This window comes from Panthera uncia (assembly GCF_023721935.1).
Source record: "Panthera uncia isolate 11264 chromosome D3 unlocalized genomic scaffold, Puncia_PCG_1.0 HiC_scaffold_8, whole genome shotgun sequence".
NCBI lineage: Eukaryota > Metazoa > Chordata > Mammalia > Carnivora > Felidae > Panthera > Panthera uncia.
In genome coordinates, this window is record NW_026057586.1 from 52499002 (window position 1) to 52513417 (window position 14416).

The following is a 14416-nucleotide window of genomic DNA, read 5'->3' on the forward strand; positions in this document are numbered from 1 at the left end:
TGTGTGTGTGTGTGTGTGTGTGTGTGTGTGTGTGTGTGTGTGTGTGTATGTGTGTATATACATATGTATATATATATATCACATCTTTTTTATCCATTCATCCATCAATGGACTTTTGGGCTCCTTCCATACTTTGGCTATTGTTGATAGTGCTGCTATAAACATGGGGGTGCATGTGTCCCTTTGAAACAGCACACCTGTATCCCTTGGATAAATACCTAGTAGTTCAATTGCTGGGTCATAGGGTAGTTCTATTTTTAATTTTTTGAGGAACCCCCATACTGTTTTCCAGAGTGGCTGCACCAGCTTGCATTCCCACCAGCAATGCAAAAGAGAGTCTCTTTTTTTTGCATCCTCACCAACATCTGTTGTTGCCTGAGTTGTTAATGTTAGCCATTCTGACAGGTGTAGGGTGGTATCTCATTGTGGTTTTGATTTGTATTTCCCTGATGATGAATGATGTTGAGCATTTTTTCTCGTGTCAGTTGGCCATGTGGATGACTTGTTTGGAGAAGTGTCTATTTATGTCTTTTGCCCATTTCTTCACTGGATTATTTATTTTCTTGGTGTTGAGTTTGATAAGTTCTTTATAGATTTTGGATACTAACCCTTTGTCTGATATGTTGTTTGCAAATATCTTCTCCCTTTCTGTCGGTTGCCTTTTAGTTTTGCTGATTGTTTGCTTTGCTGTGCAGAAGCTTTTTATTTTGATGAGGTCCCAGTAGTTCATTTTTGCTTTTGTTTCCCTTGCCTCCAGAGACGTGTTGAGTTAGAAGTTGCTGCGGCCAAGATCAAAGAGGTTTTTGCCTGCTTTCTCCTTGAGGATTTTGATGGCTTCTTGTCTTACATTTAGGTCTTTCATCCATTTTGAGTTTATTTTTGTGTACGATGTAAGAAAGTGGTCTAGGTTCATTCTTTTGCATGTCGCTGTCCAGTTTTCCCAGCACTACTTGTTGAAGAGACTGTCTTTATTCCATTGGACATTCTTTTGTGCTTTGTCAAAGATTAGTTAGCCATACATTTATGGGTCCGTTTCTGAGTTCTCTATTCTGTTGCACTGATCTGAGTGTGTGTTCTTATGCCAGTACCATACTGTCTTGATGATTACAGCTTTGCAGTATAACTTGAATAAAGTCTGGGATTGTGATGCCTCCTGCTTTGGTTTTCTTTTTCAAGATTGCTTTGGCTATTCGGGGTCTTTTCTGGTTCCATACAAAGTTTAGGATTATTTGTTCTAGCTCTGTGAAGAATGCTGGTGTTATTTAATAGGGATTGCATTGAATATATAGATTGCTTTGGGTAGTATCGACATTTTTAACAATATTTGTTGTTCCTATCCAGGAGCATGGAATCTTTTTCCATTTTTTTGTGTCTTCTTCAATTTCTTTCATAAGCTTTGTATAGTTTTCAGCGTATAGATTTTTCACCTCTTTAAGTTAGATTTTTTCCTGGGTATTTTATGGTTTTTGGCGATTGTAAATGGGATCTATTTGTTGATTTCTCTTTCTGTTGCTTCACTGTTGTGTATAGGAATGCAGCCGATTTCTGTGCATTGATTTTCTATCCTAAAACTTTGCTGAATCCATAAATCAGTTCTAGCAGTTTTTTGGTGGAATGTTTGGGTTTTCCATATAGATCACGTCATCTGTGAAGAGCAAAAGTTTGACCTCCTACTGGCTGATTTGGATGCCTTTTATTTCTTTGTGTTGTCTGATTGCAGAGGCTAAGATTTCCAATACTATGTTGAATAACAGTGGTGAGAGTGGACATCCCTGTCTTGTTGCTGACCTTAGGGATAAAGCTCTCAGTTTTTCCCCATTGAGGATGATATTTGCATTGGGTCATTCATATATGGCTTTTATGATCTTGAGGTGTGATCTAGAAGTTTCTTTTTTTTTTTTTTAAGACTTTCTTTTTTTTTTAAGCTTATTTTTGGGCGCCTGGGTTAAGTGTCTGACTTAGGCTCAGGTCATGATCTCACAGTTCATGGTTTCAAGCCCTGCATCGGGCTCTGTACTGACAGCTCGGAGCCTGGAGCCTGCTTCAGATTCTGTGTCTCCCTCTCTCTTTGCCCCTCCCCCGCTCACACTCTGTCTCTGTTTCTGTTTCTGTCTCTCTCTTTCTCTCTCTCTCTCTCTCCCCCTCTCCCCCTCCCTCCTTCTCTCTCCCTCCCTCCCTCCCTTTCTCCCTCCTAAAAGTAAACATTAAGAAAATTTTTAAAGTTTTTTTATTTAGAGAGAGAGAGAGAGAGAGAGAGAGAGCGCACAGCAGGGGGAGGGGCAGGGAAAGAGAATCCCAAGTAGGCTCCACACTATCAGTGCAGAGCCTAACGCAGGGCTCAAACACACAAACTATAAGATCAGGACCTGAGCCAAAATCAAGAGTTGGACGCTTAACTGACTGAGCCACCTAGGTGCCCCTAGAAATTTCTGAAAAAGATTTCTAACTTTTATTCCACTATGGATTTGTTCGTTCCCCATGTTCCAAATTCCCATTTATGCTTGGATCCACTAACAGACTCTTCAGTTCTCTTCATTTCCATTATTCTTTGTATCCTTTTCTCTTGCTAAGCTGTACATCAGAGGTTACAAACCATAAAACTTTGAAATAGGAAGGGCCTTCTCTTTTTTTTTTTTTTAATGTTTATTTATTTTTGAGAGCAGGAGACACAGCTCCAGGCTCCAAGCTGATAGTCGAGAACCCGATGCGATGCTCAAACTCACGAACTGTGAGGTCACAACCTGAGGTCACAACCTGAGCTGAAGTTGAACGCATAACTGACTGACACCCAGGTGCTCCAGGAAGGGCCTCCGTAGTAATACATAAAAGAAAATATTTTATATTTAACAACATAAAAAGTTAAAACTTTATGTACCATAATCTTATCTTGAACAGAATTAAAAGAATAGTGGCAACATATTGACAGTTATTGACCCTGAAGGGTGGACATGTAGAGATTCATTTTATGACTGTACAATAAAAATGTTTTTAATTAAATTGTGTAGAAATACTGCAGTGCACTCACACCAGTATTGGGCTAGGTATGTTAAACATATTTCTAAATCTCCTTAAGAACTTCCTGTAAATCAATAAGAAGAAAGACAATCTAGTAGAAAAATAAATCACTGAAGAATATGAGCAGGCAGTTAATGGAAGAGAAAATATAAAGGGCCAATAAACAAGAAGCATAACCTTAACACCAGTCAGAGACATGCTAACCAATAATGACTGGTTCTTTTTAATCCATTTCATTGGGTGGAGGGGGGAAACTTGATAATTAAGTGTTGGCCAGCCTCAGGGAAACTAGGTATTTTTACACTCTAATGATGAGAGGATAAATTGATGGGCTTTTTGAAGGGAAATTTGATAGTACCTATTAAAATAGTGTTTTTAATGAGTTCTGTTTCTCATTATTCTAGAGAACATACATAGAAATACTGAAAGATATTTTCTTTGCTGTATTTATAAATACTAGTTTAAAATTTGTAAGCAAATTAATTGTTCACCTGATGAGAGGATATAGTGTAGTATACCTATACCATTCCATAAATTTTACAAAGTGCTATCTAGACATTCACTTGCATTGATCAACAAGTCAGACTCCTTGCTAAAAGCCAACTGCTGAACTATGAAGTTCAGTTTATATATTTTTAAAATGTGACTTGTATTTTATTTTTGTGTGACTATTCATGTAAATACATTGAAAACAATTTTCAGAAATTATGTGTGATTGCGCCTTGGTTTAATGGTGGGCTTGTATTCTGTATTCCTTGGAAAGAAAATTGTTATCTGTAGTTTATTTGTAATTTTATTTCATGGATTTTTCTACACTATTTTTACCAATGTAAACTTTTAAAAATTCTACTTCTCTATCAGTGAATTGTACTAGTAGTGTAAAACTACTAGTGAAACAGCTAGTATCCTTGTTTCCTATAAGAATGTAATAAATAATTTAGGAGGTAACTATAATTTGCAGTATTGTTATGTGCTATGGTCTTAAGCTAAAATATATCAGAAGTGTTTTTGTGTGTGCATTAATGAAAATATAATTAAAAAGAAAACAAATCTTTCAAGCTTTTTAGGATCTTTTGTTTGGTCACCTGGGACTAGTGGGTCTACTTCCATGGTAACAGCTGTAACTTAAACTCAGCATTGGGCTTTGGGCATGTCTTGTGATTGTTTTTATAACTTTCATGCCATCAGCTGTTTCACACTGCTTCAACTTCTTAAAGGTTGGCATCAAGAAGACTTTGCAAGTCAAGACAGTAAGTGGCCGTTGATACTTGCGTTCTGAAAGAAAAGATACTTTTTCTTATAATTATCTATTATATATAATTTTTGTATAATGTATTTATTGATAAGATCATTTGACTTTCAAACCAGTACCAAAAGGTAAAAAGTTTTATGTCTTGGGTGGTGCTGATGTTTTAGTGAATGTTTAATGGATCTTAAGGATCAGTCAATGCCTTTTGCCTTGAACGTTTACCACTTGGAAATAGAAGACAATGAGATACATAACATTTATACGTTGACATATACATTCTTAAATCTTGTTTTTCCTTACTGTTTTTTTTTTTTTTTTTCTTTTTACAGAATCTAGTGCTGGCAGAAAGTAGTCCTGGAAGAGATAGTACTGAATATTTTATTATATTTGAGCCTCAGCTACCTGCTCTATCAAGAACATTAGAACCATATATCCTACCCTTTATGTTTTACAATGGTAAGATTTTAGGAAAATAGAGGATTTTTCTTATTCTTGTGGTTCTTCAGATAACCTTGTTTTGCTTTCCATTAACCTGGTGCTTTTTAGTTCTCTAATTATGACATATTTTGGAAAAGTCACAATTTTAGGATTGTTTGAAGTAAATCATCTGAATGTTTTTCTTAGATGTTAAGAAGCAGCAACAAATGGCAGCACTTACAAAAGAAAAGGACCAGGTATCTAAGAATATTATAATGTACAGAAGTTTATTTGAAGCCAGCAAACAGCTTCTTGATGAAATGAAGTGTAAGTCATTTTGTATTCAAAGGTAATAAAAAAAAAAAAATTGGTTTTGGGGAATGTAAGGCAGAAAGTTGAGACCATGAGAAACAAAAATTGTTTGCTTTCCTGAACTACAAGTAAACTGCAGAACACTGCAACAATGGTGTAAGTAAGGCAATAATACCTTATTAGTTATTTGGTCTTAGGATGATGTATTCCATCATTTTAAATAAATTTATATTCTGCTTACCTATAAAAATTTGAATTTTTTTTTTTTTATTAGATATCTGTATAAGTTTAAGGCATTTGACGTGATAATGATGTTTATATCCAGCTTCAGGTTCTGGCAGAAGATATTGAAAGACAGTATTACTGCAGAAGTGATAGGTGTTTTAATTTTTAATTTGAGTCATGTATTGAGTCTTGTATTTTACTTAAAATATCTGAAGTATGTCACACCATGGAGGTGTACAGGGCAGCGCACACTTGTATAGAAATACATAAGTTACTTGTAAGTCAGTGCACACAACATTTGCTGCAATTTTTAATAAATTCTGAATATTGTTAAGATAAGGCATTTGCTGAATCATTTATGTTTTTCTATTTGTCTGAGTTTTTCACTATGGTTTTTGGCTTTGTGTTAATTACATAATTAAAATGTTGAACCATTAACCAACAAATTTGTTCTGCCTGCCTCAGAGTACACACTTTTGTATATCTAAGATGAACGATATTTAGAGCTAAATAGGATGATGATAATACGTCAGTAATAGCAGTAAAAATTATTTTTATAAAGTCTTATTTGGTTCTTGTCACAACCTTTAGGCAATTATGTATGTTATGCATAGTCATGTGGATTAGAATTAAATGATTTATCTAAGATTACTTGGAGTTTGCAGTATTAGTATATAATATCTTCCTTAACCGTATTGAATTTGTTTTTTATTTTGTGTATTTTTTATTTTTGTGTAGTATATAATATCTTTCATAACCCTATTGAATTTGTTTTTTATTTTTGTGTATTAGATCCAAATCTTAATTTTAGACTTTGTTTCATTTTGAATTTCTAAAATAGTTACTATATATGTTATTTTAGCATCAATCAAAAAGGAAAAAAAAACAAGAGATTGAAAATATTTTTCAAAAACTGTCTTTTGGAGGTTATTACAAATTGATACAGGTTTGTTTTTAATTTTAGGCCGAGTTGAAGAAGCAAAATTAAAAGAGGCTCAGTTGCAAACTGAACTAAAAACACATAATATTGACATTCCTACAACACAGCAGGTACAGTTTCCAAGTATATGTAAAAAATTTTTTTAATTAAATTTTAGTCTATAATTTTTTTTTTTTTTTGCCATCCATTTTTATTTAGAATGTTATAGGCACTCTTGTTGCAGGGGTACCAAGACATGTGGATTGCAGTCTAATCACTTACTAACCATTAAAAGGACTAACAAAATGATAGAGTGCTTTTTTCAAAGAAATTGCAACTTGTATTTCTAATGAAATGACCCCAATAAGTGAAATTAATAATCCACCAATTTGAGAACTGCATTGAAGGGGCTGCATAAGTTATAACCAGTATATGCGGTGGCAAAGAAAATGCGAGAACATGACAATAGGGGTTTTTTTTAAACTTCTGTTTCTTTGTGTGTAACAAAAGAGAAATCCTATCGTAGGTTATATATTTCTTAACTAAGATAAAGTCAGTGAGGTGGAAGCTTTACATTTCTGTAGCCACATTCTTTTTTTTTTTTCTCAATATATGAAATTTATTGTCATATTGGTTTCCATACAACACCCAGTGCTCATCCCAAAAGGTGTCCTCCTCAATACCTCATCACCCACCCTCCCCTCCCTCCCACCCCCCATCAACTCAGTTGAGGGTTGGCAGTTTTTAAGAATCTCTTATGCTTTGGCTCTCTTCCACTCTAACCTCTTTTTTTTTTCCTTCCCCTCCCCCATGGGTTTCTGTTAAGTTTCTCAGGATCCACATAAGAGTGAAACCATATGGTATCTGTCTTTCTCTGTATGACTTATTTCACTTAGCATCACACTCTCCAGTTCCATCCATGTTGCTACAAAGCGCCATATTTCATTCTTTCTCATTGCCACGTAGTACTCCATTGTGTATATAAACCACAATTTCTTTATCCATTCATCAGTTGATGGACATTTAGGCTCTTTCCATAATTTGGCTATTGTTGAGAGTGCTGCTATAAACATTGGGGTACAAGTGCCCCTATGCATAAGTACTCCTGTATCCCTTGGGTAAATTCCTAGTAGTGCTATTGCTGGGTCATAGGGTAGGTCTATTTTTAATTTTTTGAGGAACCTCCACACTGTTTTCCAGAGTGGCTGCACCAATTTGCATTCCCACCAACGGTGCAAGAGGGTTCCCGTTTCTCCACATCCTCTCCAGCATCTATAGTCTCCTGATTTGTTCATTTTGGCCACTCTGACTGGCGTGAGGTGATATCTGAGTGTGGTTTTGATTTGTATTTCCCTGATAAGGAGCGACGTTGAGCATCTTTTCATGTGCCTGTTGGCCATCCGGATGTCTTCTTTAGAGAAGAGTCTATTCATGTTTTCTACCCATTTCTTCACTGGATTATTTGTTTTTCGGGTGTGGAGTTTGGTGAGCTCTTTATAGATTTTGGATACTAGCCCTTTGTCCGATATGTCATTTGCAAATATCTTTTCCCATTCCGTTGGTTGCCTTTTAGTTTTGTTGCTTGTTTGCTTTGCAGAAGCTTTTTATCTTCATAAGGTCCCAGTTCATTTTTGCTTTTAATTCCCTTGCCTTTGGGGATGTGTCAAGTAAGAAATTGCTATGGCTGAGGTCAGAGAGGTCTTTTCCTTCTTTCTCCTCTAGGGTTTTGATGGTTTCCTGTCTCACATTCAGGTCCTTTATCCATTTTGAGTTTATTTTTGTGAATGGTGTGAGAAAGTGGTCTAGTTTCAATCTTCTGCATGTTGCTGTCCAGTTCTCCGAGCACCATTTGTTAAAGAGACTGTCTTTTTTCCATTGGATATTCTTTCCTGCTTTGTCAAAGATTAGTTGGCCATACATTTGTGGGTCTATTTCTGGGGTTTCTATTCTATTCCATTGGTCTATGTGTCTGTTTTTGTGCCAATACCTTGCTGTCTTGATGATTACAGCTTTGTAGTAGAGCCTAAAGTCTGGGATTGAGCCACATTCTTTTAAAGTAATGCCTGTGTAATGACTTTATGTTCTTGAGTTGTCCAGATTGTTGATTTTTTTCTGCTGTCATTCTGGGATGTCTGGTACAGGAGTAATTGGTCTTATAGTTAATTTTTCTTTACAAATTACAGATGCCGCACATTGAAGCACTTTTGAAAAGAAAACTATCAGAACAGGAAGAACTGAGGAAAAAACCTAGAAGATCATGTACTCTTCCAAACTATACTAAAGCCACTGGAGATGTTTTGGGAAAGGTTTGTGTTTAAGCCTTTTAAGAGGCAGTAAATTTTATTATGTTATGTTTAAAATGTGTTTTAAAGTAACATCATAATAAAAAGTGTCAGGTTTTTTTGTACTTTTTAACGTTTTCCCATAAATTACTTGTTCTCATTACCATAATAGAGATTTGGCGGAATTCAAAACTGGCATATTTCCTAATTGTGGAATTCCATAATTCTTACTTTTGAGGGCTGTGGCAGAAATTAGTATGTCTCAGTCCGAGGCTTGTTACCTGCTTAGAGACGCTTTCATGTCAGATGACTTTATAGGTAGCCAAGACCTTTTCATGTGACTCAAACCTCAGTGAGACAACAAAAGAAAAAGGTAAGAATTTCTCTGAGTCTAATAATGTTAGTGAATTCTGGGGTGCTCCTAGAATTTAAAAAACAATAGCAGAAAACTTCATACATAATTGCTGCCAAAAGAGTTCCATCCTTCTTTAATTCTTTGCCTCTTTGGTTTTTCCTTTTGTCAAATGAATTGTATTTTCATTTTTATCTTTTGATTATTCAATCCTGAACATTCTGTTTTATAGAAAGTTTTTCTTGTAGATGTCCCCAACACCTTTAGTTTTTAATGATGTTATGGTTTGTGGTGTTATTACGTATTTGTGTTTTACTTGTTGAACTTTTCCATTTCATATGCATGTCTCCTTTCTGCTTTTACCTCTGTTTTAAAAGTGAGGAAACTGAGGGGCACCTGAGTGGGCACAGTTGGTTAGGCTGAGTTAGTCCCACTTCGGCTCGGGTCATGACTTTGCAGTTCGTGGGTTTGAGCTCCACATCAGGCTCTGTGCTAATAGCTCAGAGCCTGGAGCCTACTTCAGATTCTGTGTCTCCCTCTCTTCTCTGCTCCTCCCCCATTCATGCTCTGTCTTTTTCTGTCTCTCAAAAATAAATAAACGTTAAAAAATAAATAAATAAATAAATAAATAAAATTGAGGAAACTGAAACTGAGGTTAGAGAGATTAAAAAAAAAGTTGCTCAAGGTTACATTACATGTGGGTAAGCGGCAGAGCATGGACTCAAATCCAGGCAGAGTCTGTCTCCAAAGTCTGGATGTTAATCAGTGTTCTTTATGCCTATGTGCATCATACTACTTTTACAACCACTATATGAGTTTTTTATAGTATTTCTAGGTTTTGCATGAGGATATTGAAGTTCAGGAATTTAATTGTCAATATATAGTTAGTAAGAGGCAGAACTTAGACATAAACCAAGGTTTTTCTGACTCCAAAGTCCATTGTAGTTTCTTTATAAACAGTTTCCTAGCACCACAAGCCAACTACACAGTGAAAAGAAAGGGTGATGGTTACTCTCAAAGTGTGTAGCTGTGTGTACTACCTAAACCAATAATGGTAGCACTGCCATTAATGTGTTGCATTATAACTTAAATCCAAAATATGAAAACTGAAAAACTAAGTTATAAATTCATAAATTAGAAAACAAGATTCTGATTTATATTTTTTAAAGTTGTTATTCCTCAGAACCCATTTAAAGAATTTATAGAAAGAGGTAGTCTTTGTAGAAGAAGCAGTCGTACAATTTAAGCTTAGTCTAAATGTTAGGCTAACAGTCCACACATTCAGTGGTTATTTGATACAAAATTCTTGCTCAGTAGGTAAGATTTTTACCAAAGCATAAAATAAATTTCAACAGAATAAATATATTTTAGTCTTCCGTTCAAATATTTCTCATCACAGATCTTGAAAATCTGGGAGAACCTTTGAAATCTCATTTTACATAATTTCTCCTTTGGCTTCTCAGAATACAAGTCCTCTCCTAACCATCAAGAGAAAAATTTCTACTCCCTCCATATCATGCTTAATATTCCTTGATTCCTCTAGGAAAAAAAAAAAATTCTTGTATTTATTCTGGTATAATTCTAAACTAGAATTAATAATTATGGAATACAGTAAGGGACAAGAGGAGATTTTTCACCTAGACTTTATAATGTGTTTATTTTTGTAATTGTGAATACCTTAGTTAACTTGGATGTTTTAGTCTTCCTCTCCTGAATTCCAAATACCTTGAAATCCCGTCTGTATTTCTTTCTCTTTTTTTTTTAACGTTTATTTATTTTTGAGACAAAGAGAGACAGAGCATGAACGGGGGAGGGTCAGAGAGAGGGAGACACAGAATCTGAAACAGGCTCCAGGCTCTGAGCTGACAGCACAGAGCCCGACGTGGGGCTCGAACTCAACGGACTGTGAGATCATGACCTGAGCCGAAGTCGGCCACCTAACCGACTGAGCCACCCAGGCGCCCCTGTATTTCTTTCCTTTAAGTGCCATTCATCTCCCATTCCTGAGAAAGAAGTCATGACATCCATGAAAAATGGCTAGGGTGGGCTTAAAAGAGCTGAAAAATAGTTAAAGCTTGAATGAACAGAACACTGTATATGGTACACAAGTAAAAATGGTTCGTGTTTTCTACAGGATTGTGTTTTTGGAAAAGAAAATCCTATATATACTTCACATCACCTGAAAGTTTAAGAAGAAAGTGTAATGTTAAGGAGCCTAGTGAGAACTTCCAATTATATCTTTATTAAGAAATAACCCATTTATAAGATCAGGGTACTTGTAGAACAACCACAGAATGGGCACCTGTCCTCACACATGTGGTCACAAGTAGAATGAGGTCACTTACTTTGATTTGCCTCTTCTAATCCTTCCTTTGTTTGTTAGAACATTTTTTTAAATCTTCATTTACATATACTAGTTTCTTTCTTTGCATATCTCTCTTCTTACCTTTATTCCACTAACTTAGAGGATTAGAAAACAAGAGTAGACATTGTGATGTTTCTAACAATGACAGGACATTTTCATTGCTAGGGCATGTTTTTGCAACCTGGTCAGGTAAGAGTAAAGGATAGATGCTACCATAACGATGCAGTGAATGAGGTTTTGAAGCTGGCCTCAAAATTTCAATCTTGTTGGACTTTGAGCGAGAATGTTTGTAACTAGGGGCGCCTGAGTGGCTCAGTCAGTTGAGCGTCCAGCTTGGCTCAGGTAATGATCTCACAGTTTATGGGTTCGAGCCCCGCATCAGTCTTTGTGCTGACAGCTTAGAGCCTGGAGCCTGCTTCAAATTCTGTGTCTCCCTCTCTCTCTCTGTTCCTCCCCCGTTCATGCTCTGTCTCTCTCTCTCCTTCAAAAATAAATAACATTTTAAAAAAAAGTTAAAAAAGAAGAATGTACAAATACTGAGGTATTTGTAAATAGGAAAGTAACTTTATTCTAAGTTCCAGTGTGTTCTTATAAGCAGAAGAAACTATTCTTATTTGTGACATTTAGATTTGTTTTCTGAAAGAAATACTGTATATTGGAGTGAGGTGTCTACTTAGAGGGTATGTGATGTATAACTATGTTTAGTTGAATCTTAATCCTTCATACGTATTTATTTTTTTATGGTTATTTTATCAATTAAGATCTATCCCAGTAGTGAAGGTATCATATATATCATTAATTAGCTAATAACATTCTAAGTATTTTTTCCTTGCTCATTTGCAAAGTTTACAGGAGTTTACTCTGTGAAACAGTTTTTCCAAAATTTAATAGCAGAATAGACCGTTAACTATTTAAGCCAGTAAGCTTTTATAGTTTGAGAATTTTCATGTGAGTATTTCAGAAAAGTTTTTGCTGTTTAGATGTGGGTTTTTAAAATACTTAATATCAAATTTTTATATATTTAAAAGTTTTTTACCTGATTTTTAAAAAATGGGTTGTAGATTGCACACCTGGCACAAATTGAAGATGACAGAGCCGCAATGGTTATTTCTTGGCATCTGGCGAGTGACATGGACTGTGTTGTCACCCTGACCACTGATGCTGCACGTCGTATCTATGATGAAACCCAAGGTCGTCAGCAGGTGTTGCCCCTTGATTCTATTTATAAGAAGACTCTTCCAGATTGGAAAAGGTTAGAAAAAAGTGGGAGTAATGATTTTTTTCTGAAATCACTTTTCTGTTACCAAAGTGCTTAATTTTGAAATGGTTTCTGTAAAAGATGCCTAAAACAAACTGAGCAGTGACTCACATTAACTAGGGTATCTTTACCTTCTTTACAAATGAGTATACTTCATTAAGATGAGTATTGCAGTGAATTTAATCAAATATGCTGGGCATGTTTAATTTGCCAACTAAATGTTATTTGTGTATAAGTCACACATGCGCACACAAATCCAAAGCAAGTTTTTGGCTTTTGTAACAGGAAGGATGTCAATATCATTGATGAAATACAAAACTCTTTTATCTGGAGTAGGAGTGTAGATTCATGTCTTTTGTCCTGTTTATGTCCTGTGAAGAAAAGCAGTCATCATTTAGGTAGAGAAGGTCTGCATTGGAACTGCCAATAGCAAAGTTGAAATGTAAAAGACTAGTTAGAATGTTGTATTATTATTTTAATATAAATCTAGTTTTAATTACTTCCTCAATTTACTTTTCAAAGTATGTTTTTAAGGAATAACTATGCAAACCAATTAGGCATTTTTTATCTAAATTTAAAAATGCTTTATGTGTACTCTGATTTTGAGCTTAAAAGACTAGAAGGAAATGGTAACAAAACAAAGTAAAATGTATAATGGAGTATTAATGAATAATTTTCTCAGACTTATAAACAAAGTTGTACAATTGGGTAGGAATAGGGACTTGATGGAGAATGGGACCTCTATTAATATTATATATGAATGTTATTAAACTAACATATTAATTTCATTTTGTGATCTAAAAATGATTTGAGGAAACAACCAGAATTTGAACTCAAATCTGTCTGCTTTTAAAATCTCCCACTTCGCTACTAGTCAGTACTCATTTTAGACAACACAGGAAATCCAGTAATTCCTGTGTTCATTGAGGGTAATACTTTTTGTATGAATAATTTTTCCCTTTAGGAGGGCTTCTTTTGTCTGCAGAATCTGTGAAGATCAAGTTAATATTTGACTTAGGGGAAAGTATGAATTTGGTATTTGGGGCTAATGTTTGCATTAGAAGCTAGTTATTCTCTCCATTCCTGGTATTGTGCCTCTTACTCAGATTGAGTTAATAACTATCTCCTAGAGCCACCCCTACCCTGCAGTGCTCCTACTTTCAACATTTGCAAAAACCAGCACCATGTGTAAGGGAAAGGTCGTGACAGTCTAGTTAGCCTCCATCTCTTGAATCTCATTGTTCTCTCTGGGCTGCCGTTGCTGATTCTGTACCTGTATGGAAAGGACAGGGAGCCAGAGTACTCGATCTCCCTCCCTCACATGGGTCTCTGTCTTGGGCCTTGCCTCTTTCCCCATCCGTGCTAGGGCCACTCTCCACATGAAATAGTCATCTCATTTAGGGGCAACTTTTGAGGCTGCTTTTCTTTTTTCCTTGTTAAACCCAACAGCAGTTTATATTGATTTTAGTAGCACCAATAAAACTAAACAGATATTCTTATATAGTATATATTATTCTCATAGTTAATCATTTATGAGTGTCACTTGTGGATAAGGAATTGATTTAAATGACCACAATAATGATAAGCAACGTATACATATGCTTTTCATATTATGTTTTTTAATTAAAAATATATATTTGCTTTAGTATTTAATTTCTTTTCATTCAGACCTCTACCTCATTACCGAAATGGAAAATTGTATTTTAAACCCATTGGAGATCCAGTCTTTGCCCGAGATTTGTTAACGTTTCCAGACAACGTAGAACATTGTGAAACAGGTAAAGAAAATTGTGACTTTTTTTTTTAACTTTATTTATTTTTGAGAGAGAGTGGGGGGCGAGGGGAGTGGTAGGCGCAGAGAGGAAGATAGAGAATCCAAGGTAGTAGGCTCCACACCATCAGCAAAGAGCCCAGCGTGGGGCTCTAACTCACAAACTGTGAGATCATGACCTGAGCTGAGGTTGGACACTCAACTGACTGAGCCACCCAGGTGCTCCTATAGTGACTTTATAATACAGATGT

At 35.5% G+C, this 14416-nt stretch overlaps 1 protein-coding gene across 6 annotated transcripts in view; it reads left to right on the forward strand.

Moving 5' to 3' along the window:
* SMCHD1 (structural maintenance of chromosomes flexible hinge domain containing 1) overlaps positions 1–14416 on the forward strand; it is a 168288-nt gene that overhangs the window by 114773 nt on the left and 39099 nt on the right. For 5 of the 6 annotated variants that reach the window (XR_007455432.1, XM_049620377.1, XM_049620378.1 and 2 more), the window contains 6 exons: positions 4594–4720; positions 4889–5008; positions 6183–6268; positions 8321–8443; positions 12198–12388; positions 14063–14172. Coding sequence is in view for 5 of the 6 variants with exons in the window: in XM_049620377.1 (XP_049476334.1) it covers positions 4594–4720; positions 4889–5008; positions 6183–6268; positions 8321–8443; positions 12198–12388; positions 14063–14172 (757 nt within the window). In the remaining variant the exon portion in view is untranslated. Of the gene's footprint in view, positions 1–4593; positions 4721–4888; positions 5031–6182; positions 6269–8320; positions 8444–12197; positions 12389–14062; positions 14173–14416 lie in introns of those variants that run through there. The other variant, XM_049620381.1, reaches the window with a different exon arrangement.